This window comes from Acartia tonsa, chromosome 6 (genome assembly GCF_053477335.1).
Source record: "Acartia tonsa isolate MP-2025a chromosome 6, ASM5347733v1, whole genome shotgun sequence".
In the NCBI taxonomy this organism is placed as follows: domain Eukaryota; kingdom Metazoa; phylum Arthropoda; class Copepoda; order Calanoida; family Acartiidae; genus Acartia; species Acartia tonsa.
The window spans coordinates 50,979,608-51,004,846 of record NC_137265.1 but is presented as its reverse complement, the minus strand read 5'-3'; the positions used below and the strand labels follow the sequence as shown (position 1 = coordinate 51,004,846).

At 37.1% G+C, this 25,239-nt stretch overlaps 1 protein-coding gene across 1 annotated transcript; it reads right to left on the bottom strand.

Moving 5' to 3' along the window:
• Positions 1 to 1,439: 1,439 nt before the first annotated feature.
• On the bottom strand, positions 1,440 to 15,023 carry LOC145322897 (uncharacterized). The gene is made up of 15 exons (XM_080165238.1): positions 14,933 to 15,023; positions 14,346 to 14,383; positions 14,023 to 14,102; positions 12,737 to 12,833; positions 11,523 to 11,632; positions 11,187 to 11,245; positions 10,570 to 10,619; positions 9,735 to 9,788; positions 9,217 to 9,305; positions 8,711 to 8,758; positions 7,722 to 7,830; positions 7,101 to 7,226; positions 6,649 to 6,687; positions 5,837 to 5,869; positions 1,440 to 1,565 (listed from the first exon to the last, which is right to left on the bottom strand). Exons 1-15 carry the CDS (start codon positions 15,021 to 15,023, stop codon positions 1,449 to 1,451), a joined length of 1,140 nt encoding a protein of 379 aa, XP_080021364.1. The 3' UTR covers positions 1,440 to 1,448.
• Positions 15,024 to 25,239: the final 10,216 nt, after the last annotated feature.

The following is a 25,239-nucleotide window of genomic DNA, read 5'->3' as shown; positions in this document are numbered from 1 at the left end:
AAAATCAAATAAAAGAAATGTTGTCAAAAAAGTTTTCACGTAAGAACGATTATAGAGTTGCTAAACAGGAAAAATCATTACTGTTTTAGGACATACTAACATTTCAAATCTTGATTATAGAGATGCTTTGCTGATATCATTGTACTTAGTTGTATTGGGAATTAATTTTGCAAAAATCAGATGAATAATATACAAAAAAATGATGTCAAAATTTTTTAAAATAAGCACGTACCAACTTCATGGTAACCATTAAAGAGTTGCTACTCGTACCTAACCAGGAATAATCAAGTTTGAAATTGATAGTCAATTCTAACATGCTTTAATTAACGCTTTTATTAACACATTAAAATTTAAATTCTATATCTGTTACTAATACAATATTAATTACTAGCGGCTACGCCCCTAGAGGCCTCTAGTGGCACTTTAGATATTTTTATTTGTTAAAGTCTCTACGTTACTTCATTATGTTACGATAATTCTCTTTATGTTACGTTGAAGTCTCCCATATATTTTTAAAATTTTCGATTTTTTTGTCATTTCTCTTGGGAGGGTGGTTGTACCCTCCCCCAAAATAGTTTAAAACCTTTCCGGGACATATGAGAATCTACCCTGTTAAGGAGAACCCGATCGGTTCAGCGGTTAGCGAGATCCTTTGGTACAGACACACAAACAAACAGACAAACATCCTGATACTTTAGTATAAGGATTTATTGCATCGTATTATAGACATATTTCCGCGGATATTAAGCGAAAATTATAAGGAAAAAACAGTTTTGTTAGGCCCTAGTGACCAAAGGTAGGGCTAACAAAACTGGTATTAATTTTATGATTTTTCAGTTTAATATTCATGGAAAATTGTCTGTAATGCAATTCTATACAAGATTTTTGGTATGCCTGAGAACCGGTTCCGGTCTCGAATTAAGGATTTTCCACATTTTTCTCTTGTTCTTTGAGCCATGACTGATATTCAAAGGCAAGATCCAACAGATTATCTTCTCCGCTATAATGCTCTATCTTCAAGTCTCCCTCGCATCTGTGCAGTTAATAGCAACATTTTATTTTTTTTTATATCCTACTAGCGGCTACGCCCCTAGAAGCCTCTAGGGGAATTGGAGTTGACTCTCCCACACTTTCAATTTTGGTTTTAAAAAGAATTTTTTTTGGGGGTAGCAATTTTTTTCTAGAGGCGTTTTCTCTTGGGAGAGTGGTTGTACCCTCCCCCAAAATAGTTATAAACCTTCAAAGGACCAATGAGAAGCTACAATGTAACCGAGAATCATATCGGTTCAGTGGTTAACGCGCCGGGGGGGGGGGGGGGGTCTTATATAATCATTAGAATAAAAAATAGAGGGGGCAGAGGTTAAATAACTATAAGTCCACGGAGAGGGATCCCTGTGTCGACCTTAAATTGGGTGCTCGAACATCAGCAAATAGCGTCGGAAATATTATTAGAAATGTGTTATTTTCCTGTAATAATGTTCATTATTAATTTTTCCATAAATATCTATGCGGGAGGAGTCCGAATACATTTTCTTCTCCATTTCCATTGCCTTGAATATGTTCACCTAAAATAATTCAGTATTATTATTATTTTTAAAAAAGACTGACAACATCCATAAAAGCGAAGCTCTCAAACGGGAGGACAAACGAACATTAATACTTGTAAAGTGTTTTAACTGAATAAGAAGAATATAAGCTAAATTATAATTATATTTGTTGCAAAATTGCTTTCAAAGGGGATAATGTTTAAAGAGACTTTTTTAGGATTTGATTATTTAGATGCTTTGTTTATAACATTGTGCTTTGTTGTCCTAGGAATCAGTGCTCCTAAAATCAGATAAATAGGATAACTATATCACATAAAAAATTTCTTCTCAAAAAAGTTAAAAATAATAAAACGTGTTTGGGCGTACGGACATTCTCGTAACAATTATATAGTTGCTATGCTTTCTAAATCGTACGTACAGGATTCACCATACCAAGTTTGAAATTGATAGTACTATTCTAACATGCACAAATCATCGATAAGAGCTAATTGTGCCATAAGGACGTAAAGACCCTAATTATAGAAAAGCTTCGCCATATCCATCATCTTATAAAAAAATTTACCTGAAATGACCCAAAAGTATTATTATTATTAATACTAGCGAATACACCCCTAGAGGCCTCTAGGTCCCTTTAGGGGGGAGAGGGTGAGTTTTATCCCCCATTTTCAATTGTAGTTTTAAAAAGAAAGTTAAAAAACTTTGGTGGGGGGGATTTCTCTTAGAAGGGTATTGGTAATTTCCCCCAAATAGTTAAAAACCTTCCCAGGACCTATGAGAAGCTACCCTGTAAAGGAGAACTTGAACCATGTCAGTAAAGTGGTTGGCGAGATCCTTTGGTACAGATAGACAGAGATCCTTTTACTTTATTACAAGGATTAATAACATAAAACAAGGATGATTGCATCCATAAATAGCAAAGCACTAATTTGATAGAGCTCTTTTCATAAGTCTTAAGATGGAATTAGGCTGATAAATTTAAATATTTACTATTAAAATATCTTTATATAAATGTAAAGCCTAAATGGCCTTAATATATTAAGAATTCCGCAGAACCTGTGACTATTTTATTTCCTTAGAATAACTTTGTTATTTATATATATTAATTATCTTTTCAAAATTTTTAAATCATCAAGCTTTAATTTTTTTAGTTTTGTTTAAAAAAACTGTATTTATTAGTTTTAGTTAAATTATTACTAGAAAACTGTTTAAATTTGCCGTATACATGATATTTTTTTATAAAAAAAAATTAAAATCAAAAAACCTAATACCACCTAGCGGTAATTTTTAAAACAATTTTTGTTATTAAATTTAAAAGTTTTTCTTTTCAAATTTAACCCTCTATAGACAAGATTATTCAATATGAAAAATTAATGAATGAATACTCTTTTTAAAAATTTACGAATTTTCCTTTGTTTGAATATTTTGTGTCTATAGATGTAAGGACAATTTGCTTGTTTTTTTTCATTTTTCATATATCTTTGTTTTTTTTGGGTCCGATTTTCATAATTTTTATAGGTATTAGTATCGACAAAATTAAATTTCATGTTTCTTTAGATACATCTTTTTTTTTATATATTTATTATAATATTAAAATGAACCCCCCTCCCTAAAAAAATATTTAAATTTTTCAATTGAAAACTAATATTGAAAGTGGGGGAAGGTCAACTCCCCCCCCCCTTTTCCCAGCCAGAAACGTTGTAAGGAAACTCGCATCCGATATGTAGATTTTATCGCCAATATTTTATGTGTGTCAACACACACTTACAAACAGACACACAACCAACATATAATCAACATCATTCTGTGAGAAATATAGTTTATAAATTGGCCGCTAGAATTTCACATTATTTTTAAAAAAATATTTCATTTTTTCTGTTGTCAAACAAAATAAATTTAAAAGTGATAACTAAAATTGTCATAATGTGTTTATGTTTAATATTACAAATAAAAGTATTTTTAAAAAGTTTTTTTTTCTTAATTGCAACATTTTTAAATGTGTGTCTTAATATACCTTAAATCATCGATATTCTGTAATGAAACCTCATACACTTTTATAAATATCGATGAAAATAATAGAGAGAACATATAAAGAGGAAAGTCACAGAGAATGTTTTCTCTCTGCACTAGGTTTCTCGGAACATATGAAGGAAATGAAGTCTTTTCTTAAAAGGACGGAAATTTCATTCCAAAAAAGACAGAAATCATCTTCTTTTATCTCAGATAAGTGAAATATGGTCAAAAATCACTCTCCTTTATTCTCACATATCTGAAAAAGAGAATAAAAATCACCTCCCTAAATCTCACTTAATCTTCCTAATCCTAAGAAAATTAACCTAGTTCCTCCAAATTCTACCTTTTCATAACAAAGTCTACCTGTTCCTTACACATTCTCACTTATTCTCAGATAACCTACCTTATTCTAAGAAATTCTTCCTAAATCTAAGAAAATCTACCTGACTCCCCCAAATTCTTCCTTAGTCCCCAAAATTCTTCCTTATTCTAGGAAATTATACCTTATTCTAAGAAATTCTTCCTTAATCTAAGAAAATCTACCTTATTCCCCCAAATTCTTCCTTATTCTTGGAAATACTACGTTATTCTAAGAAATTCTTCCTTATTCTAAGAAAATCTTCCTTATTCTAAGAAAATCTTCCTAATTCTCCCAAATTCTTCCTTATTCTAAGAAAATCTACCTTATTCTAACAAATTCTTCCTTATTCTAAGAAAATATACCTTATTCTAAGAAATTTTTCCTTATTCTATTTTTCCATTTCCCAAATCTTACCATCGGTACCAAGGACACCAGGTCACCGTATCTTGAGAACGGGTGGTCAGATCGCGCTGAAAATTCGTTTTTGAGTTTGGGACCCCTATATATTGCAAGAATTTGCTATGTTTTGCAAGAATTTGGGAGAATTTAGAATAAGGTAGAATTTCTTAGAATAAGGAAGAATTTCTTAGAATAAGGTAGATTTTCTTGGAATAAGGAAGAATTTGTTAGAATAAGGAAGAATTTGGGGGAATAAGGCAGATTTTCTTAGAATAAGGAAGGATTTGGAAGAATAAGGTAGATTTTCTTAGGATAAGGAAGAATTTCTTAGAATAAGGTAGATTTTCTTAGAATAAGGTAGAATTTCTTAGAATAAGGTAGATTTTCTTAGAATAAGGAAGAATTTGGGAGAATTAGGTAGATTTTCTTAGAATAAGGAAGATTTTCTTAGAACAAGTAAGAATTTCTTAGAATAAGGTAGAATTTGGGGGAATATGGAATAATTAGGGAGAATAAGGTTTATTTTCTTAGAATAAGGAAGAATTTCTTAGAATAAGGTAGATTTTCTTAGAACAAGGAAGAATTTCTTAGAATAAGGAAGAATTTGGGAGAATAAGGTAGATTTTCTTAGAATAAGGAAGAATTTCTTAGAATAAGGTAGATTTTCTTAGAATAAGGTAGAATTTCTTATAACAAGGAAGAATTTCTTAGAATAAGGTAGATTTTCTTAGAATAAGGAAGAATTTGGGGGAATAAGGTAGATTTTCTTTAAAAAAAGGAAGAATTTCCTAGATTAAGGTAAGTTATCTGAGAATAAGGGAGAATTTGTGTAATTAAGGTAGAATTTCTGAGAATAAGGAAGAATTTGGTGAAATAAGGTAGATTAAATAATTAAACATGGTTGTAATAGTGAGGAAAAGGAAGAATTTCTAAGAACTAGGAAGAATTTGTAAGATGATGGACAGAGGTCTCCTTCCTTTAGTGATAATTTGTAAGATAGTGGACATAAATCACCTTCCTTACTCAGAATTTGTAAGAAAAAGGAAAGGAAATAGCCTTCCTATACCCAAGGAAGGGGATTTCTGTCCTTTTTAGGAATGACTTCATTTCCTTCATATGATCCGGTTTCTCTCTCACTCTCTCTTTCTCTCTCTGTATGCTGCATAGTATAAAATTTATTCTTAATTACATAAAATTGTTACAAAAAAAAACTACATGATGTTAAATATTTTTTAAATGTACTTTTTATTCACGATTTTGGCACGATATCGCTTACAAGCCTTACGATATCGCTTAAGATTTTGTGGGTGTATCGCGCAGCTGTAAGGACCTTATTGACCATTTATCGTAAGATATCGTCGATATTGTAAGAACTCGCGCGAGATTACTCTACGACATCGCAAGCGATTGTAGCTCGATAGTAACTCGACTTTCTGGCTGGGTTTCCCTAGAGGATTCTAGGGGCGTATCCGCTATAATACATTATTGAATTTGTTGTATTAATTTTATAATAATTTACCTGGTAGTTATAAACACATGGAAGATTGTAAACCTAAAAATAAAACAAAGAACTCCTTCTGCAGATTAGAAATATTGGTTGAAAAGTTTGGACACTGCTACATTTGAAAACAGCATATCAACATACAATTAAAGTACCCAAAGTTCTAGAATAAGGTAGCGTGGTAATAAAAACTTTGGGTACCAGTAAAGATCAGAATCAATGGCATGCACAGGGTTTTCTCAGCCCCTTAATTTCAATGGGTGGGGAGGTTGACATTTTGTCTGTATTAGGGGATTGGTACAAGGGGGTGTAGGGGGATGAACTGAACCCCTAGTAAGGTGATTCCACCCCCCTTCTTTGAACACCTCTGATCTGAATTAAAGATTGATAGCTAAAATCTTATGTTGGTAGACCTCTGCACAGGTTTCAGGAATCTTAAGGGATAAGATAATGAATGATAATTTTGCATACATCACAAATTATAATAAACAAAATACCCGCTCTGGTGATTAGATTATTGGTTGAAAAGTTACTATTAGTTCAATACCCAATTTTCCTGGAGGCCAACAAAACCAAATTTAATCTTTATTTTGTTTGTCTATAAAACGATTCGATAAAAAAATTACATAGGTTAAAGTTATTTAAGACTAGCGGCTACGCCCCTAGGGGCCTTCAGTAAAAAGAATTGATGGGGTTTTCTGGGAGCGATCTCTCCCGAAATTAATGTAGACCTTCCTAAAGGAGAACCATATCGATTCAGCAAGATTCATTGCCACTCATAGCATTTGAAACATAAACAGACATCATATTACTTTAATTTGAGGATTTACCGTTTCAGGATGGTGCCATTTCAATAATACCCACAGATCCTAGAAAAAAAGAACAGTTAGTAATAATCAAACACAAAGTGCCTAGCAAGTACAGAATCCTCCACTTTATATAAAATAACTGAAGATATGGGGGTATTTATTGTTTATGTTATATTATGTACAGGTTAGCCCCGCAAGATTAGAGTACCACAATGTGAGGGCTTCCGATCAGTCAGAAATATAAATAAAACTGTAGGAGGTTCTGTGCTCCATAGAGATTTTAAGGGATATTTTTTTTAAAAGTCTATTTTTTTGAAATTAAGAAGGATACAATGGTTTTATAAACAAAAAGTAAAGTAAAAGCACCTAGCAATATAAATTGAAATAAAAAAAAACAATTACTCCTAGCAATATAAATTGAAATAAAATAAAAATCAATTACACCTAGCGTTAAAAAAAGAAACTAAACAAACCTGTTCTGCCATTCCTCCATAGTAGTAATAATGGTCCACCAACTCCTTGGCATGTTCTACTGATATCAAATCCAGGTGCCTTCTTGCTTTCTTCAGATCATACAGAACAACCCCACAATTAAATCCCTAATAATTTAAAATTATTTTAGTTGCGTTTACAGGTTTTAACCAGATTTTAACATGTTTAAAAACCTTAGAGAAAATATAATTTACAGTTCAATGTCCCCTCCCTCCCTGTTTCTTTAAATGGATATAGAATACGTGGATATTGTGAGAGATAAACCCTAATAAAATGTTTCTCCATGCTGGCTAATATAACAATAGCCCCCATACCTCCCCCCATATGCTTTACCACATCTCCTCTCCTGAGCATAGAGAATTAGATATTGACCAATATCTGAGGACTATATTAGCAACCCAAATTAACATTTAATTTGAGTAGCGAAGCTACTCTATAATTCAAAATGTACGTCTGTCTGTTCGTCCGTGAGAGAATTTCCCAGCTCCTATTTAAGATAGAATGCTGTAACTTCTTGTCAACATTCACATCATTATGGAGCATTATTAACTATAAAACACCTCTGAGAGTCAGATTGTGTTTTGGCAGGTTTTTTTTTATACCTGAAAAGGCCCAGCTTGTCCAATCTGCGTATCTGGATTATTTTTTCTATACTCATAACTTTTTCTGAAGTAGTGATCAGAAAACTCTTTACCCAGCCCATACATTTCACTAAATTAGAAATAAAATACACTAAAAATAATATTAGAATCTTAATGGCTTCATATTTTTTGTGTCGTATCATAGATAGTTTTCCACAGTTAAAAAAATTGGAATAATTCCAGTTTTGTTGTCCCCAAGATTATAAACCAACAAATCTCAGAATGTTTTTATTTTAAAAATAGAGATTTTGGATTGTAATTTACACTAGTTGGTACCCAAACTTTTTTAACTACATTATCTCATCCATTGCCTAAAAAAATTTGAATACTTTATTTAATTGGTAGTGTTCAATCTTTTCACCCAAATATTGTAATATACTGTTGGTCAGGGTTATTTTGATAAGCACAATTGGGGTTATATATCGATATGTCGTCCGGTGTCTTTTCCTTACATTCATCGAGTTAAAATAATAATAGCCAAAATGGCCTTAAGAAAGTGACGTATGTCAGTGCTATTTGGACGACGTGATCTCCTCCACACTATAATCAATGTGCAAAATGTAAGTATATTTACAAGATGAAAAAGAAATTATTTTTTTTTAATTTTAAATTAAAGTTAAAATATGCTTAATTTTGCTACATAAAATTAGAATAATTATACATTACAAAATCAAAACAAATCAAGAAATTATCTCTTACGGTGTTTAAATATTGTTTATACTTTATATTTGAGTCATCTAGCGTTAAAAATAATAACTACGTAATACTGAAATTTATTTTAGAAACAATACAGGAATTAATTTTATGATTTTCGTTTTATGTTTCTCTATATAATACGATACAATATATGATATTTTAATATGTCTCAGAAATGGTTTTAATCCAGCGGAATAATCATAATTGGAACCATAATAAAAAAAAACATTTTAGTAAATTAAAACAATTTGTACCTTTCTGACATTTTTGAAAATTCATCTTGCAGTTCCTGCAAATCTATTCTAAAATAAAATATAAGAATAATTAGAATCAAGGATGATAACAAATGTATATATAAGTAGCGAATCAATTAATTGGTCATAAACAAAAAATTAACCCATAAGAAATCGAAAATCACTAAACCTTTCACATACGTACATTAATATATGTATATTACAATCTGTAAGAGGTTAACTCACAAACAAAATATTAATTTTATATATTTATTCAGACATTACAAATTGTTTTGTGCATGTTTGTACTCTTCAGATGTCAAGGTAAAACTAATGTTTAAAAGAAATTTAAATTCAAAGGATTTTTTCAAATATTTTAGAAGATTTTTTTCATCATAATTAAAAAATATCCGTACATATATGTATATTTGTAGCATAACTGACATACCAATAGACCAAGAAGACGGACGGACGTACAGACCTACCCTAGTTGTAGAGATGCTTCGCTTATAAAAATATAAGAATACCTGAAAATTAAATCTAAATCCAACGACAGAAGAGTATTTATAGTATCAGGAAATGTTAAAGGATACAAATGTTGAAGATAAAATAAATCCTAAAATATTTTTAAAATCAGTTAAAAACAAGAATAACAATAATTTAGTTTTTTGTGCAAAGATGGAAAGATTATCCACCGAAAAAAAATATTGGGGAGTGCCCCAGTAATATGTGAAATATTTAAGACCACCCCCCTTATCCACAAGAAAAAAAATACTTAAATTTTAGGGTTGGGGTATTTCCTTTATATTAAAGGACTAGTGGCTACGCCCTAGAGGCTTCCCCTACTTGTTTTGTTTGGAGGGGGGGGGGGGAGGGGGGGAATTTTTTAGAGGTGATTGTGGTACAATCCCCCCAAAAAGTTTAAGACCAACCCATGACATGTGAGAAGCTTCATTTAAAAGGAAAACCATATCTTCGGTACAAACAAACAAACAGACTGACAGACAGACAAACATCCTGTTACTTTTATACAAGGATTACTTACATGTAAAAATTTCTTCTGACAATAATGACCAACTTTATATACTGTTGTGTTCACCTAAAATATTAAAATAATTTTTAGTAGCAAAGCTACTCTATAATGTTCGTCTGAAACGTTTTGTGAGAAACGTGATTTTCTCGGCTTCTTTTCAAGAGAGACGCCTGAAATTTTCAGCGATGAAATAAGTTAACATTCTTCATAATTTCACCAAGTTTCATCAAGATTCATCAATCAATGGGGGTGCTAGATCGATTCCTACATTTTTTAGTTTTCATGATTTTCTCGACTCCTATTCAAAATAGACGGCGGAAATCTTTAGAGATTGAATAAATTTAAATTCTGCATAGTTCTATCAAGTTTCATTGAGATTTGCTTATTGGTTGGGGTGCTAGTTCGATTCCTAGATTTTTAAGTTTTCATGATTTAAATTTACTCGTATTCAAGATAGACGGCTGAAACTTTACATATTCCCACAAAAATTTACTAAGCTTAAATGTTTATTTTTTTTTATACTGGTCTATGGTTCATTTTTTTTAGGTGTTCATCCATAATTTTTGAGCTTCGCTACTTATGGACGTTGTCAACCTTGTTTTTATCTATTGATTAAAAAATACAGTTTAAAATTTTAACTACAGTCATTAAGAAATTACAACAACTAAAAAATGCACTGGAATATCTTTTTCAAAGATAAACATCTATTCAAATAATAATGAACTAAACTAACAAAATTTGTCAAAAATACTTTACAACACATGATTTTTCAGTGTGGCTCCATACCGGCTCTAATCCGGCACATATTAATTGGTTTCGAAGCCATAATGAAAACTTTCAAACTTACTTGAATTTCATAGTCCAACCTCTCTGTGCAAAACAGATCTTTCATTGAATCTGAAATAGCATAAAACCTGTAGTATAAAGTTGTGTGTATGTATGTATGGTAAGATCTTATAATTAGGGAGGATAATAGACAGCTCCACATAACTTGAGATACAATACATCACTGATCATGTTAAACAAAATTACCCCTCAAGCTAATTAAAACAACTGGTTGAAAAGTTTGTACACTAATCTGTTTGCAAAAAAGGTCCCCAAGGTTTTGATCTAATAAATAAATGTTTTTTTTCTACTAAAAACTTTGGGTACTAGTTTAATTTTTATTTCAATGTTCACTCGTCCCTGGGTTATTTGGTGCTCATATTATATTAAACACAGGGAGGGAGATATTATTTGACTGTAAATTACAATGGTACCCAAAGTTTTATAACCAAGTTATCTAATTTGTCGACTCAAAAACTTTGGTTACTTTGAATTTTGATTTTTGTTTTCAAACTGGTAGTGTCTAAACTTTTCATCCAATAATTTTAATCTACATAGTGGGTATTTTTGCGAGGTAAGTATATAAATTTATCGTGGCCATTTCTTATCCCTGGATATGATATAATTATTAAAAATTACCTATTTGAGTTCTATATGTTGTATAGTAGTAAGAGATATCAACAAATTCAACATAAAACCTAAAAAATAAAAATAAATTTGTTTTTAGTATGTAAACTTATTTTAAATAATTTTTAAAAAAAATAAAGCTAAAAATTTTATTTATGCCTAAACTTTACTTAAGGCCCTAACCCTTTGGGGTTACCCTGTAAGTAACCAATATAACCTAACCTAAGTTAAAACATAAACACAAGTAACGCTATCCCCCCCCCCTTTAGAAATGTTAAAATAAAAATCAAATCTTAAAATGCTTTGATTTTTCATAGAATTTGAAAAAAATATTTAAAAATTACTTACTTTGGAAGTTTCCAATCTTGTTTTGCGTTGGTTTTATCCTTTTTATTTCCAAATAACTTCCATGCAATAGCACCCCCAACTTCTTGGACTACTAGGGGGATTATCACATCCTAAAAATTAAAGCATAATAGACAAATAGAAAGATAGAAAAACTTACAGACAGACAAACATGTTATGGCACTATTCAACTTCTTCGACTACCAGGGGAATTATTACACCCTAAAAAATAAGCATTACAGATTTACAGACAGACAGAAGTAGACAGAAAACAGTAGACAGACAAACATTCTATGGCATCACCAACTTCTTGAGCTACCAGGGGGATTATCACATCCTAAAAACTCAGCATTGCAGATTGACAGACAGATACAAAGAAAAACAAACAGAAAATAAAACAGACACACAAATTTACAGGCAGACAGAAGTAGACAGAAAACAGTAGACAGACAAACATGGGATCACCAACTTCTTGAACTACTAGGGGGATTATCACATCCTAAAAAATGAGCATTACAGATTGACAGACAGATACAAAGACAAAAAAACAGAAAATAAAACAGACACACAAATTTACAGGCAGACAGACAGACAAACATGCAATGGCACTCCCATCTTCTTGGACTACCAGGGGAATTATCACATCCTTTAAAGTAAGCATTACAGAAATACAGACAGATAGACAGGAAAACAAATAGACAGACAGACATGCTATGGCACTTCAATTGAAATAAACAAACAGACATATAATTAGATAGATAAATAACATGACAAACAAACAAAAACTTAGATTGATAAAAGAAAGTTACATTAATGTTACTTAAAAGTAATTTGATATTATAAACAAAAATTTACAGTTGTTTTTTTCTGAAATAAAATTGCAGTCAGCCTGTCTCTTTATTGGTCCGTAATGAAATTGGCTGCCTGATCTTACCTTTGTCATGTTATCAGTATGAAAAATGGCTGCAGATTCTTACCTTTGACACAATATCAGTATGATAATGGCTGCAGGTTCCTTACCTTTGATTATTATTATGAAAAATGGCCGCAGGTTCTTTCCTTTATAAAATTATTTACAGGTCCTTACCTTTAACAATACCTTTAACATGTTGTCAGTATGAAAAATGGCTGCAGGCCTTACCTTTGATATGTTATTATTATGAAAAATGGCTACAGGTGACATGTTATAAGTATGAAAAATGGCTGCAGGTTCTTACCTTTGATATGTTATCAGTATGAAATATTAGATGTAGCGGAGTTCCCTTGGATTCTGTGAATAATGACCGCAGAAATCCCCGCATCTGACCAACTATTCTAAAATATAAGAAAATTTTATTTTTTTTGGGGGGGTGCATTTTATCTAGGGGCGTTTTCATTTTTTATTGAGGAGGGGGGGGGGTGTTACCCACCCCCATCATAGTTAAAGATCTTTCAAAAACCCATGAGAAGTATATATTGTGAGTTGAGTTCTATAAAAATAGAATCACAAATAAAAAGAGTAAATTATTATATAACATAGTTCATATTTTTACCGCTAGATGAAGCAAGTTTTAAGTTATATATAACATTCAACCACTATAAGAGAAAATTTTGTTTGTTTGTATTTGCTTACTTTGTTGAACTAGTAAAGTTTCATACAGAAAACTAAGTATTTTTTAAGTTTGAACTAAAAAATGACGAAAGCATTGTCTTTTTTGTACTGTAAGTTTACTTAAACTTTCCATGATGTATTTTACTTACTGAAATCTTGTTGAATAGCGTCCATTTCTAAAGCCTTTGGAGGCTATCAGAGTTAAGACTTGGAAATCCCAAGAGAAAAGATATTTTGAATTGATTAGTTAATTTACCCTTACTGTGTATTAAACTTATTGGTTGTAACGTTTGGCCAATCAAAATCCGATAAAAGTAGCCCAAATTTCCTAGCTTATTAAAAAGATAATGTAGTTATAAAACCTCTAGTTACTAGAATATATATACTTTAACTATAAAAATATAAAAAAAACAGTCCATTGTTCCCTCCCTCCCTTATTTTAAAACATTTACAATAAAAATAAATTACGAAGATTTAAGTACAGGAACTGGAGGTTGAACTGATAACCCATGTTTTATTTTAGTTTTTGAAAAAAAAAATTTTTTTTCCAGCAGCAATTTCTCTTAGGATGATGGAGCTACCCTCCCCAAAAATAGTTATGAACCTTCCCAAGACATATGAAAAGATATGTTGTATACGAGAACCATATCGGTTCAGCGGTTTTCGAGATCCTTTGGTGCACACAGACATCCTGTTACTTTATTACAGACTAGTTGCTTCGCCCCTAGCATCAAGGGTATCTGTATTTGAACAGATATGGAAAAGCAGAAAAATAGCCTTAAACAACAATCAGCTAGCCTAATACAAACTCAGTAAAGGATAACCATTTCAGTTCAGCTATTAGCGAGATCCTTCGCTACAAACAAAAAAGCTTTTTACTTTATATAATAGGATTACAGATAAAAGTATTACCTGGGTTCTTTGGGATCTCCCAACTTGTAATCTAAGTTTGTTAGAATCATATTTGCATGTATGAAATCATCCCCTACAATCTAAATGATATAAAATCTAATATATTTATTATTTGTGGAAAATTGTGGGTAATACGATGCGATACATGATTTTTCAGTATGACTCAGAACCAGTTATAATCCAGTAGATATTAACCAATTTGAAGCCATAATGCAAATAATAGTCTTGGGCTTTTAAGATTTTAAACAACTTTTTAAAAATCTTTGAAATCTTAATGGAAAGGGCATTTTTACTGTTAACGCGTCAAAAAAAAATATTTTTACCTTTAAATTAGCTGGGAGTATAAGCTCATCAAAAATCACTAGAAAAAAAAACAAACAAATGTATAGTATAGTTTATAAAATTGAGCACTTTATCTCAAATTGCCTGTCAAGCACAGAAACCCACCCCCCCTTATTTTTTAAAATAAATTGAAAATAAGTGTTAGTTTATTTCTTTTTGGGTGGGGGTTCTAACCCTACGGGACCTATAACTACCCAGTACCCAATAAAGCTAATAAACAAACAATAGAAAAAAACAGATATTTAAGGATTTATTTGGTCCATAGGGTTATACAAAAAGTAAGTGTTTTTTACAATGAAGTATTGGATGAAAGCTATATGTTGTTTTTAAAAAGAATCTTTACTACTAGCGGCTAATCCACTTCATGCTATTAGGGTAACATGAATGAAGGGGAGTAATTGAACCTCAAATTTAAGTTGAAAACCCAAAAAGTTTAAAATCTTCCATGGAACTTTAAGAGCTTCTCTATAAAGGAAAACCATATCGGTCCAGCGGTAAGTAAAGTACTGAAGGATAAACATACAAACAGACAAACATCCTGTTACTGATTAACCTTATTATTTTTTACCTGGTTTATAAACAACAAATTCTTCTAAAATTGAGGAAGTAGCTCCATCGTAGATGCACACAAGTAAAACGGACAGGCAGACTGACCACATCTTGAATAATAGTTATTAATTGCATTGTATTATAGACAACTTTCCACGGATTTTAAAATGAAAAAATAACAAAAGATTAAAACCAGCTTCGTTAGCCCTGAGGGGCCAAAGGCTCGGGTTAACAAAACTAATACCTATTAAAATTATGATTTTTATTTTAATATTTGTGGAAAATTGTCGGTAATACAATGCCATTTCTGAAGACATCTTTCTATAGTAGCTACGCTATTCAACAATGTCTGTCCGTCTGTTTGTCCGAATGAGGCTTAAAATCTCGGACTCTGCTTTTTAAACATGCCGTATAGTAAATATACATTAAAATATCCAAACCTCTATCTTGTATAACATATGAGATATAACATTACTCTGACAAACGGACGGTCGAAGCTACCCTATTTATAGAATGGCTTACGCTACATATAAGCTTAGCTTACCTTTAAAAACATTATACTAACTTAAAATTTATTTTCACCGCATTATTTCATTTTAACCTTCTAAATAAATTTAATAATCATAATATATGATATTCATTCCAGTATGGCTTTGAAACAGCCATACAAAAAACTTATGTATAGCATCGTATTATAGATAATTTTCAACGAATATTAAAATGAACTCATACCAGTTTTGTTACACCAAGTCTTCGGCCCCTAGGGGCAAGCAATCTTATAATCTTTTATTTTAATATATCAAATATAAAAATAAACAAAGTAAAATCACTATGAAATAAAATTTAAGTCTGTGCATTCGGAAATCGATAGCGTAAAACTACCTTTAAACTTACTATTGCAAAACATTTGAAACAGCAAAATTAATATCTGTAAAATATAGCTATTAGTATATAATAGCTATAAAAATGTATTTATTATTTTTATTTTGTTTGGTTGATTTCTTTATATTTTTTGATGGATTTAATCTATCGAAATATGGTTAAAACATTAACAATACGAAAATGAATCTATTTCCCTTACAAGGGTAGTGGTACCCTTCCCTAAAATAGTTATAAACCTTCTCAGGACCTATGAGAAGCTACAGTGTAAAGTAGAACCATATCGGTCCAGCGGTTATTGGGATATTCTTCGATACAGACAAAAACACATACAGACATCCTTTAACTTATATATAAGGATTATTTTATTTTATCATCTTATGAAATACTAGTGGCTACGCTCCCTAGAGGCCTCTAGTGGCACTTTAGATATTTTTTTTGTTCAAGTCTCTATGATACCTCTTTATTTGCTTTCAAATTCTACGATATCTCTTTATGTTCAAGTCTCTCAAATATTAGATTTTTTTTCTCGATTTTTTTATTTCTCTTGGGAGGGTGGTGGTACCCTCCCCCAAAATAGTTATAAACCTTCCCGGGACCTATGAGAAGCTACCCTGTTAAGGAGAACCCGATCAATTCAGCGGTTAGCGAGATCCTTCGGTACAGACACACAAACACACAGACAAATAGACAAACAGACATCCTGTTACTTTAGTATAAGGATTACTGCGCTGCTTAATGACATACTTGTCCTTAAACTTTCATTACAATTTCTAAAATTTTTTCTACTTTATTTTAATTTTTGTTGAATTGTAGAAACTCCTAATAACTTAGCATATGTATGTATTTAGGATGACAGGCAAAATCACAAATTGCCTTCCCCTTTTAATATTCCATTTTTTACATGGTTCAATAATCATTATACAATATTATTTTCTTATCAATTTTCTAATAAATATAAATATAAGAATGATATTTACATTTTAATTTCTATAGTATTTTTATGAAATAAAATGTAAAACTTTGGAGAAAGTTATTAAAAAACAAGGATGACAACATCCATAAAAGCGAAGCTATGAAATGGTATGACAGACGAACATTAACTCTTGTTAAGTGTCAGAACTGAACATACAAAATATAAATACAAAAATCAGATCAATCGGATGATTATATCCTATAAAAATTGTTGTTAATGAAATTTAAAAAAATAACATGTTTAAAACGGACGTACGGACATTATGGTAACGATTATAGAGTTGTTACGCTTTCCAAATAGTACCTAACTACTACAGAAATCATCATGCAAAGTTTGAAGTCGACAGGACAATTCTAACATGCCTAAATTAATGAAAAAAGCTTTCCGTTACGGACAAACGGACGTACGGACCCTAATTTTAGAAAAACTTCGCCTATTTAAAATTTTTTTTTCTCGAATCATGAGAATATTTTGTTTTCTATGTTTCTTAAACTTTCTCAGTAGCGAAGATACTATATTATTAGGGGCTGTTTATTAGGGTCAAAAAAAAATTTATACCTCCCCCCCCCCAATTTTTTTTTTTTGAATTTTTACCCCTCGCCAAATGGACGCCCTTTGAAGGATGTAATATTAAACTGCAAATCATGTTTTATAAATGTGGTATTCGGCAACCGTGAGCCATGCCTATGGCACCCCTGATCTGGGGTTCGGTGGAGGGTCAATGGCCCTCCCCCGAGTCCTGGGGAAGGGGTCTAGTGACCCCCTCCCTACGCTTAGAATTAATGATTGAATCTGTCATGTTTATTATGGTTAACTGTATTCTTAATTCTCCCCCACCCTTTTCAGGGATGGGGGATCATTATTGCCCAAACTGACCATTGTATATGTATTATTTATGCTTTAATTTAAGCGCTGATATCTAACGGAGAATTGAGCGCCAAAAGGGCTGAAACAGGCCTGCGGACCGGCTGAAACAAGCCAAATAAGTGTAAACGGCTGGAAATAGGCCAACTTTACTGCAAGAAATAGCAGGATCCGAACCAGTGGCGCTAGCAGGACGGGACATTCCCTGCCGCCATCAGCCGGATTTGGATCAGCGGCGCTAGCAGGACGGGACATTCCCTGCCGCCGATAGGCTGAAACATGCCACATAGCTGCAAGCTGCGAGCTAACATACGAGTGTAGTGCACCAGAACAGAGAAAAACTACGTCAACTCCGAGTATCCTGAGAAGCTACAACGCAGCCACCCATCTAGAAAAACAGATATTATGTTACATTGCAGGGATTACCACCCTGGTGTTATGGCCAAACAATAGATTTATGAGCAAAGCTTGGCAAACAAATTGTTGTGTTGTGATAAATCTAAGAATAGAACAGGCTTGGATTATTGTGTATTGTGATAACAGCTAAAAATAGAACAGAGTTGGTAAACAAATCTGTTATGCAATTGTGATAAGGACAAAAATAGAAGCTAGATGTAATATAATAAAGACCCTGATATACAATCAAAACATCTCAAGCCCACAGCACAACAACAATACACCCCTTATTCCAAGGGAAAGGGAGGAGCCCCTCTCCATTGAAGGCAAATACAATCAGGGTGATATAATAGATAAGCCTAGGATTAAGAAGAAAAGGCAATATTACACCAGCACACAGTTACCCCCCTCCCTCACAGGGGGAACGGACGGAGTTACCCCCGTCCCCTCACGCGCTTCCCCCTTCCTACCCACACTAGACTAAGTCCGTCTGTAGTGTGGGGCTAGCGATCGGACACACAGAGCGCCATTCACGGGTAGCGCAACAGAGTGCGGAAAATATCATAAATCCAACGGACGAAGCGGACCAATGAGAGAGCGAGTTGAGGGGTGAGAGCGCGTTTTCCCCGTGTGCGCGGATTTGACGGCGCGGACGCGCGTTACAAGGACAGGAGATTTCACGCACACACACACACACACACTCACACCGGAGCGGAGCTACTCCATAGCATTTAACAGGGGTATTTTTAGCAAACAAAGAATTGCAAGTTTCTTTCCTTCTAGCTCTAGTGTGATAAAGGAAAACCCAATCAGTTCCTGACAGCAGTTCAGACCCTCAACATCTATCTACCTCTACCAGCCTACCCTACAACCTCAACACCTAACTAGTGATAAGTACAGCTAAGTTATATCTTTGCAACTAAACTCCCAACCTAGTGATACAAACAGTGTTGGCTGTTAGGCTAGGAAGCCTCAAGTGACAAACCATCCATTTTAGTACTGTATAACTTTGTGCCCGCCGTTGCACCGTTGACCCAATGGACCAGCATCAAGCCCCAGGAGGTGACCAAGCCCCAGGATGGCTCCAGGATGACCCTCAGCCGGCCCCAGCCGAGTACCGCAAGCTGATGCTGAGCAATCTGCCGGAGTTTAGAGGGCCGCCCAAGCAATCCTGGTCGGCACATATCCGCAGACTCGAGATGTCATGGGCGGCTTACCGCGTGCCACCTCATGATTCCCTCAACCGCCGCAACGCCCTACTACTGTCACTGGTAGGGCAAGCGGCGGAAATGGCGTCCCATCTGTTTGGCGAGGCAGGCCAAGCCTTGACCTACGAACAGGTCAAGACCGAGTGTGAATTGCTATTTCGCCCTGCTTTTGAATCCCAAACGCTTAAACAAGCGTTTAGGGATTACAAGCAACACTCGACAGAACCTATACAAGCGTACATATCAACTAAGTGCGCCTTGTATAGGGACGCCTACAACCATGAGGATCTTGAGTTGTTGGTGGACGAATTAAATCGTGGAATTCGTAACGCCAATGTAAAACGCCTCATGATGAACCATGAAATTACGAGTGTACCTGAGTACACTCGTAAGGCCATGTTCACCGTGACCATGGTTACTAAGCAGCTGAAGGAAGGTGTGTGCTTAGTGGACTCGACCGACGGGCTGACTGGATCTGCCTGCATCCAGTTGCCCCAATATGACGAGTCGGAGCCAATGGAGATTGGCTCCTTGGCTCCGGGTCTCCACCAGATGGGGAAGGTCGCTCCAGATGACAAGGTTCCAGGCCGCTGCTACCGCTGCCAGGGGAGAGGCCACCGAGCTCGAGACTGCCCAACGCCTGTGGAAGTTAGCCTAGAGGAGAGACGCACCCAGCCACGCCGTGACCGTTCTGCCAAGTGTGAGCGTTGCCACTATGACGGTCACACGGCGGCCGATTGTAGAGCTGACTGGGCCCAGGTAGCCAGCCGCAGGCGCACCGCCGACAAGGGTGCCCCTCCAGGGAAGCCCAGCAGAGTGGCCCACATGGAAGGGAGCGCGCCCCCAGCACCACCACAGCAAGCAGCCGCCCCCAGAGCTGCGGACCGAGCCGATGGGATGCCGCAGTTTGGGACTGTCCCAGCTAGGATCAACGTACTGGGCGGCGCGGCTGAACCCAACCGGGTTGGCCTAGGCTTCAGTCTTAACCATCTGGGGCCAGAGCTGATACAGCCCAACAACATAGCCGAGCCAGAGGTGCTGAGGCCCCAGCCTTTTAGCCTCAACATGATGGAACCTGCCCGACTGAGCCTACCCAGCAAGAGTGGAGGGGCGCTGCCCAGCGTCCCTGAGACGGTGTATGGGGAGGTCCTGGCAGCCGCCGAACGAGAGAGGCAGGAGGTGCTAGCCAGCACCTCTGCATCGATGTATGGGACGCCCCCCGGCGTCGCCACCTGGGATGATGGGGGGGTGCTATCCAGCGCCTCCCACCTGGTGCCTGGGGCGACAACCGTCGCCGCCACCGAGATACCTGGATCCTGGAACGAGCCAGCCTCCAACCTGATGTCTGGGGCGACAACCGTCGCCGCCACCGAGAGACCTGAGTCCTGGAACGAGCCAGCGGTCCCAGAGGAAGGGGTGACACCCGTCACCCCCAGTCAGCCAGCGCCACCAGCCTGCAGGGAGAGCCCAGCTACATGCCATCCAGAGCCCCCTGCCAGCCAAGGGAACCCAGCTGCTCAACATCAGGATAAGTTGAATTTGTTAAATGTGTTGTATCCAAGATATTGTAAAAACCCAGCCTTGCCTGTGCCCCCTGCACCAGAGGCTGGGGAGATTGAAATTTGGGAAAATAAGGACTTGCCTGTGCCACATGCACCTGAGTTCCTAGGGCAGGGGAGGGAAGTGAGTAAGGGCGAGCCTGTGCCACATGCACTTCAGCCCCATGCCACTGGGCATGCTTTGGACAAGGGAAGGGAGCACTTAGGGCTAGGGGAGCCGACACCCAGGCAAGTGCCAGTCGCTTGCCAGTCTGTCATTGGGGAGGGTATCGGGGTGCCTCGGCCGCATACAGATAACGCTCAATGGAAACTTGTATCTAGCCAGGAGCAGCCCAGCCGTGTCCAGTCCCAAGAAGCAGCCGTGGCCAGAGCTGAAGATCCCCAGCCGCGTGTACGAGGAAGATGGTTGCCTGGAAGCCTCTCCCATTGGTGGATGGTCCTGTGGGGCCTCCTGCTGGCAGCCGTGTGGCCTACAACCAGCTACGTCCTGGTGGGGTGGGACTGTGCCAACCCCACCCATGTCACGTCTTACAATAAAGAAAAGATGTGTAACACGGAGCCCCTACACCAGGAGGTGCCCCTTGGCCATGAAGTACACGTCCTGCAGCAAGTCAAGGTGAGGGAAACCACTGGGTACAGTTGTCAGCTCACCGTGTCCCAGTGGACATTCAGGTGTGGGGTATGGGGTCACCTCAAGGTGACCTCGGTCCCCACCCTCATGAGGCCAACCAAGATAGACCCAGAAGCGTGCCGAGACCTGGCCAGGAACCGAGTCTACACGTTGCCAGGCAAGACCCAGCCACTGACGTTCCAGCTGAACCATCCCCTGTTCTTCACCATCGACATGGTGGGCGCCCTCGTCAACAGCCCCGAGGGGGTGGGTTGTGAGGGGGAGGACGTCCACTTCGAGGGCCAGCTATACCGCAACGAATTAGTGCTCCAGGAGCGGCGGCTGCTGGTCAAGGAGGAGACCTATGTGGTGGAGGATGGAAGGGTGGAGTCCCAGTCTGACCACCTGACCCTAGAGTGTCCCCATTCTGAGCTGTCCTGCATCACTGGGGAAGCAACCTACGTGTGGGACCACCTGGGAAGAGATTGCCCCTTGAGGCTGATCCGCAGCCTCCAGCCCAGCCTGGTGATGGATGCATATCTGGTTGACCATCAGGCCCAGTTTTTCATCAACATGACCAACCCCACCTCGATTGTGAACTGCGACTTCGAGGCCCATGCCACAAACCATCCAGCGTTGTTCGTGGCAGCTGACCCAGCCGCGGCTGCGCTGCCCAGAGTGTCGGCCAGGGATGTTGACGTTCCCCTTCAAGCACAGATACATGCAGGTTATATTGGGTTTACCCTGGAAACGTGCATGAAAAGCACCGCAGCAGAAGAAGTAGCGGCCAACTGCTGGAAGCTCCAGCAACTAGACCCGGCCCACCCGGTGCGTGTCCAGGGGAGCACGTTCTCGGTACTGAGGGGAGACATCCTGCTGCAGCTGACCTGCCAACGTCACAAGTACGTTGTCCGCGAGCACAAGGAGTGTTGGGACAAAGTGCCAGTAGAGCCCACAGGTTTTGTAGACGCTGTGACACGGGTATACAGTGAACACGCCACCAAGATTCCCTGCTCCTCCACCTACCCCCTGACTGTGCACGCGGAGGAAGGCTGGATAGAGTTAACCCCCGCTCCCAAGAAGAGGCCACCCCCGCTGGATACGCCTAAACAGTTGTTGACCGAACCCTTAGATGACTTCAGTTCAGGTGGCTTGTATTCGCAGGCTGAGTTGAACGACTGGCAACAACTGCTGGCGTTCCCAGCATACAAGAGTGCCATGCTGACCGGCCTATCCTATGGCTACTGCGTTCAGCAAGGCAGCTGTTCGGCCACAGGAGACCATGGGATAGTGTCCTACAACATTGACCGACTGGCGGAGGAAGGAGAGGCAGCCCTGGATGTCTGGGCTGGATTTAGGCAAGCCATCCACGAGTGGGGAGATGGCGCAGCCATACTGTGTCTGCTGTTGTTGGTCCTCAAACTGCTGGGGGACCTAACCATCATTTCCCTGGCAGCAGCACAAGGAGGAGTCCGAGCAGCCCTGAATGCGATATCACAAGTGTTCCTGTACCATCCAGCTTTATATAGGAAAGCGCTGGCTAGAGCCAGGCTCAACCATGCCAAGTCCCGGGACTTTTCAGTGGACTGGGATGCCATTCCCATCGGCAGGGAAGCAGCCGAGGAAATGGTGTCTATGAAATCAACTGACAGCGGGCATGCCCGCCCAGGTAGGCCAGGACCGCCCTCTGGCAGACCCCGCGGCCCCTCAGGAGGACAGGCCGCTGCTCAGACGATCAACCTGGCAGCCAGTGCCCCAGCCGCTGCCAACAACAACCAGCAGGCCCCACTGCTGACTGTTCCAGCAACAACTGTGCCACCAGCAACCCTGATACCTGCCGGCGCTGACCAACGTGTCCAACCCAAGCCAGCCTCTGCCTTCTATCCCACATTGGGAGCCCATCAACCCTAAGAAGATACTCACCACTAGGATTCCATTGAATCATTATCGTTTGTATATATTTTAGCCCTAAGGAGCTGACCGAAGGCCTCAACCACTGTCGGAAGTCTGGTAGGGAAACCACCTCCCAGCCTTCCGAGGGGAGAGTTGTGGTATTCGGCAACCGTGAGCCATGCCTATGGCACCCCTGATCTGGGGTTCGGTGGAGGGTCAATGGCCCTCCCCCGAGTCCTGGGGAAGGGGTCTAGTGACCCCCTCCCTACGCTTAGAATTAATGATTGAATCTGTCATGTTTATTATGGTTAACTGTATTCTTAATTCTCCCCCACCCTTTTCAGGGATGGGGGATCATTATTGCCCAAACTGACCATTGTATATGTATTATTTATGCTTTTATGTTATGATTATTTATTCCTATCCATGTAACTATTGTTTGTTGTATATAGCTTCAGTATCTTTTAAACCTTCAATAAAGTGACAACTGAAAATAGATGTTGATCATTATCTAGTGAAAGCTAGAGAAGCGTAGCTTCTCTATAGTAAGGTGTCCACGTCTGTCACACTGCCGTAATCTAACTGAACTCCGGTGTCTGCCATTATCCTCGGCGGATACCACATAAACACCATATCTCTCTTTCTCTGACTTTAAACTTTGGGTACTCTTAAATCTTTGGGTACTTTTAATAAATCTTAATTGGTAAGTTTACATCTTTGGTGTTTAAACGTTTCCACTTGTAATTTATTCTACATGAGAGTAAATTTATCGTCCATTGTCCTATTTGATCCACATTCGTGGAGTGATTAACATTTTACTTGTAACTTTCCAACTTTTTAAAAGCGAAGCTTTTCTATAATTAGGGTCGGTCCGTCCGTACGTCCGTCCGAGATAGTTAGCTTTTATTCCATTTTAAACATGTTGATTTTTTTTACATTTTTAACGACAAATTTGTATGTGACCTAATTATCTGATTGGTCTGATTTTTGGTATACTGATTCCTGGGACAACAAAGTACAATATTATAAGCGAAGCAACTCTATAATCAAGTCCTAAAAATGTAAGTATGTCCATAATCATTATCCTGTATCAAGCAGTTTTTCAACAAATTTACTTACAATTTTGCTTTGACTCTTATACATTCGCATTCTGATTATTCAGTTCTGACATTATACAAGTGTTAATGTCCGTTTGTCCTACCGTTTCAGAGCTTCGCTTTTATGGATGTTGTCATCCTTGTTTTACTTTAAGTTTGATTGGGTTAGGTTCTACTGGGTACAGTTTAGCCCCGCAGGGTTAATAATTATAATTTCAATATTTTTAAAAATATTAATGGGGGAGAGAGTTGAATGTGAAGTAGCTGCACACGAAAAATAAGTAATTTAGTGTGCGTGTGTTTGTGTGTGTGAGTGTAGTTGTATGTGTGTGTGTTAGTGTTTGTGTGTTAAGAGTTTGTGTATGTGTGTGTGTGTGTGTGTGTATGTATTTATGTGTGTTTGTGTGTGTGTGAGGGTGAAAATGGTACAACTTTCTCCTAGAAACACCTACGGAAGTCTTTTGAATACGTTAGGTTCCCATTAGAAAAATTAAGAAAAAAATAAGTTAAAAACATATGCTTTTAATATAAAAAAATATTATTTAAAATGTTAATCAAAGTCACTAATAGAAACACAACAAAAAATATAAAATGAATATAAAACCTATAAAGAATCTTTGATAAAAACTTATTACTTAAAAATTTTCTCATGTCATTGAGTAAGATTTAGTTTGTTATCATATGTTCAGCTGTTAAAGTGATTATTTTTAGAAAATGTTATTATATTTGTGATTTTTATTGAGAAAATAACATAAAACACAAGGGATAACTGTTTCTAGTATGGCTTCTAAACCGATTTTTATCCACTGTATAGCGTCTTATGACAGACAAATTTCTACGAATA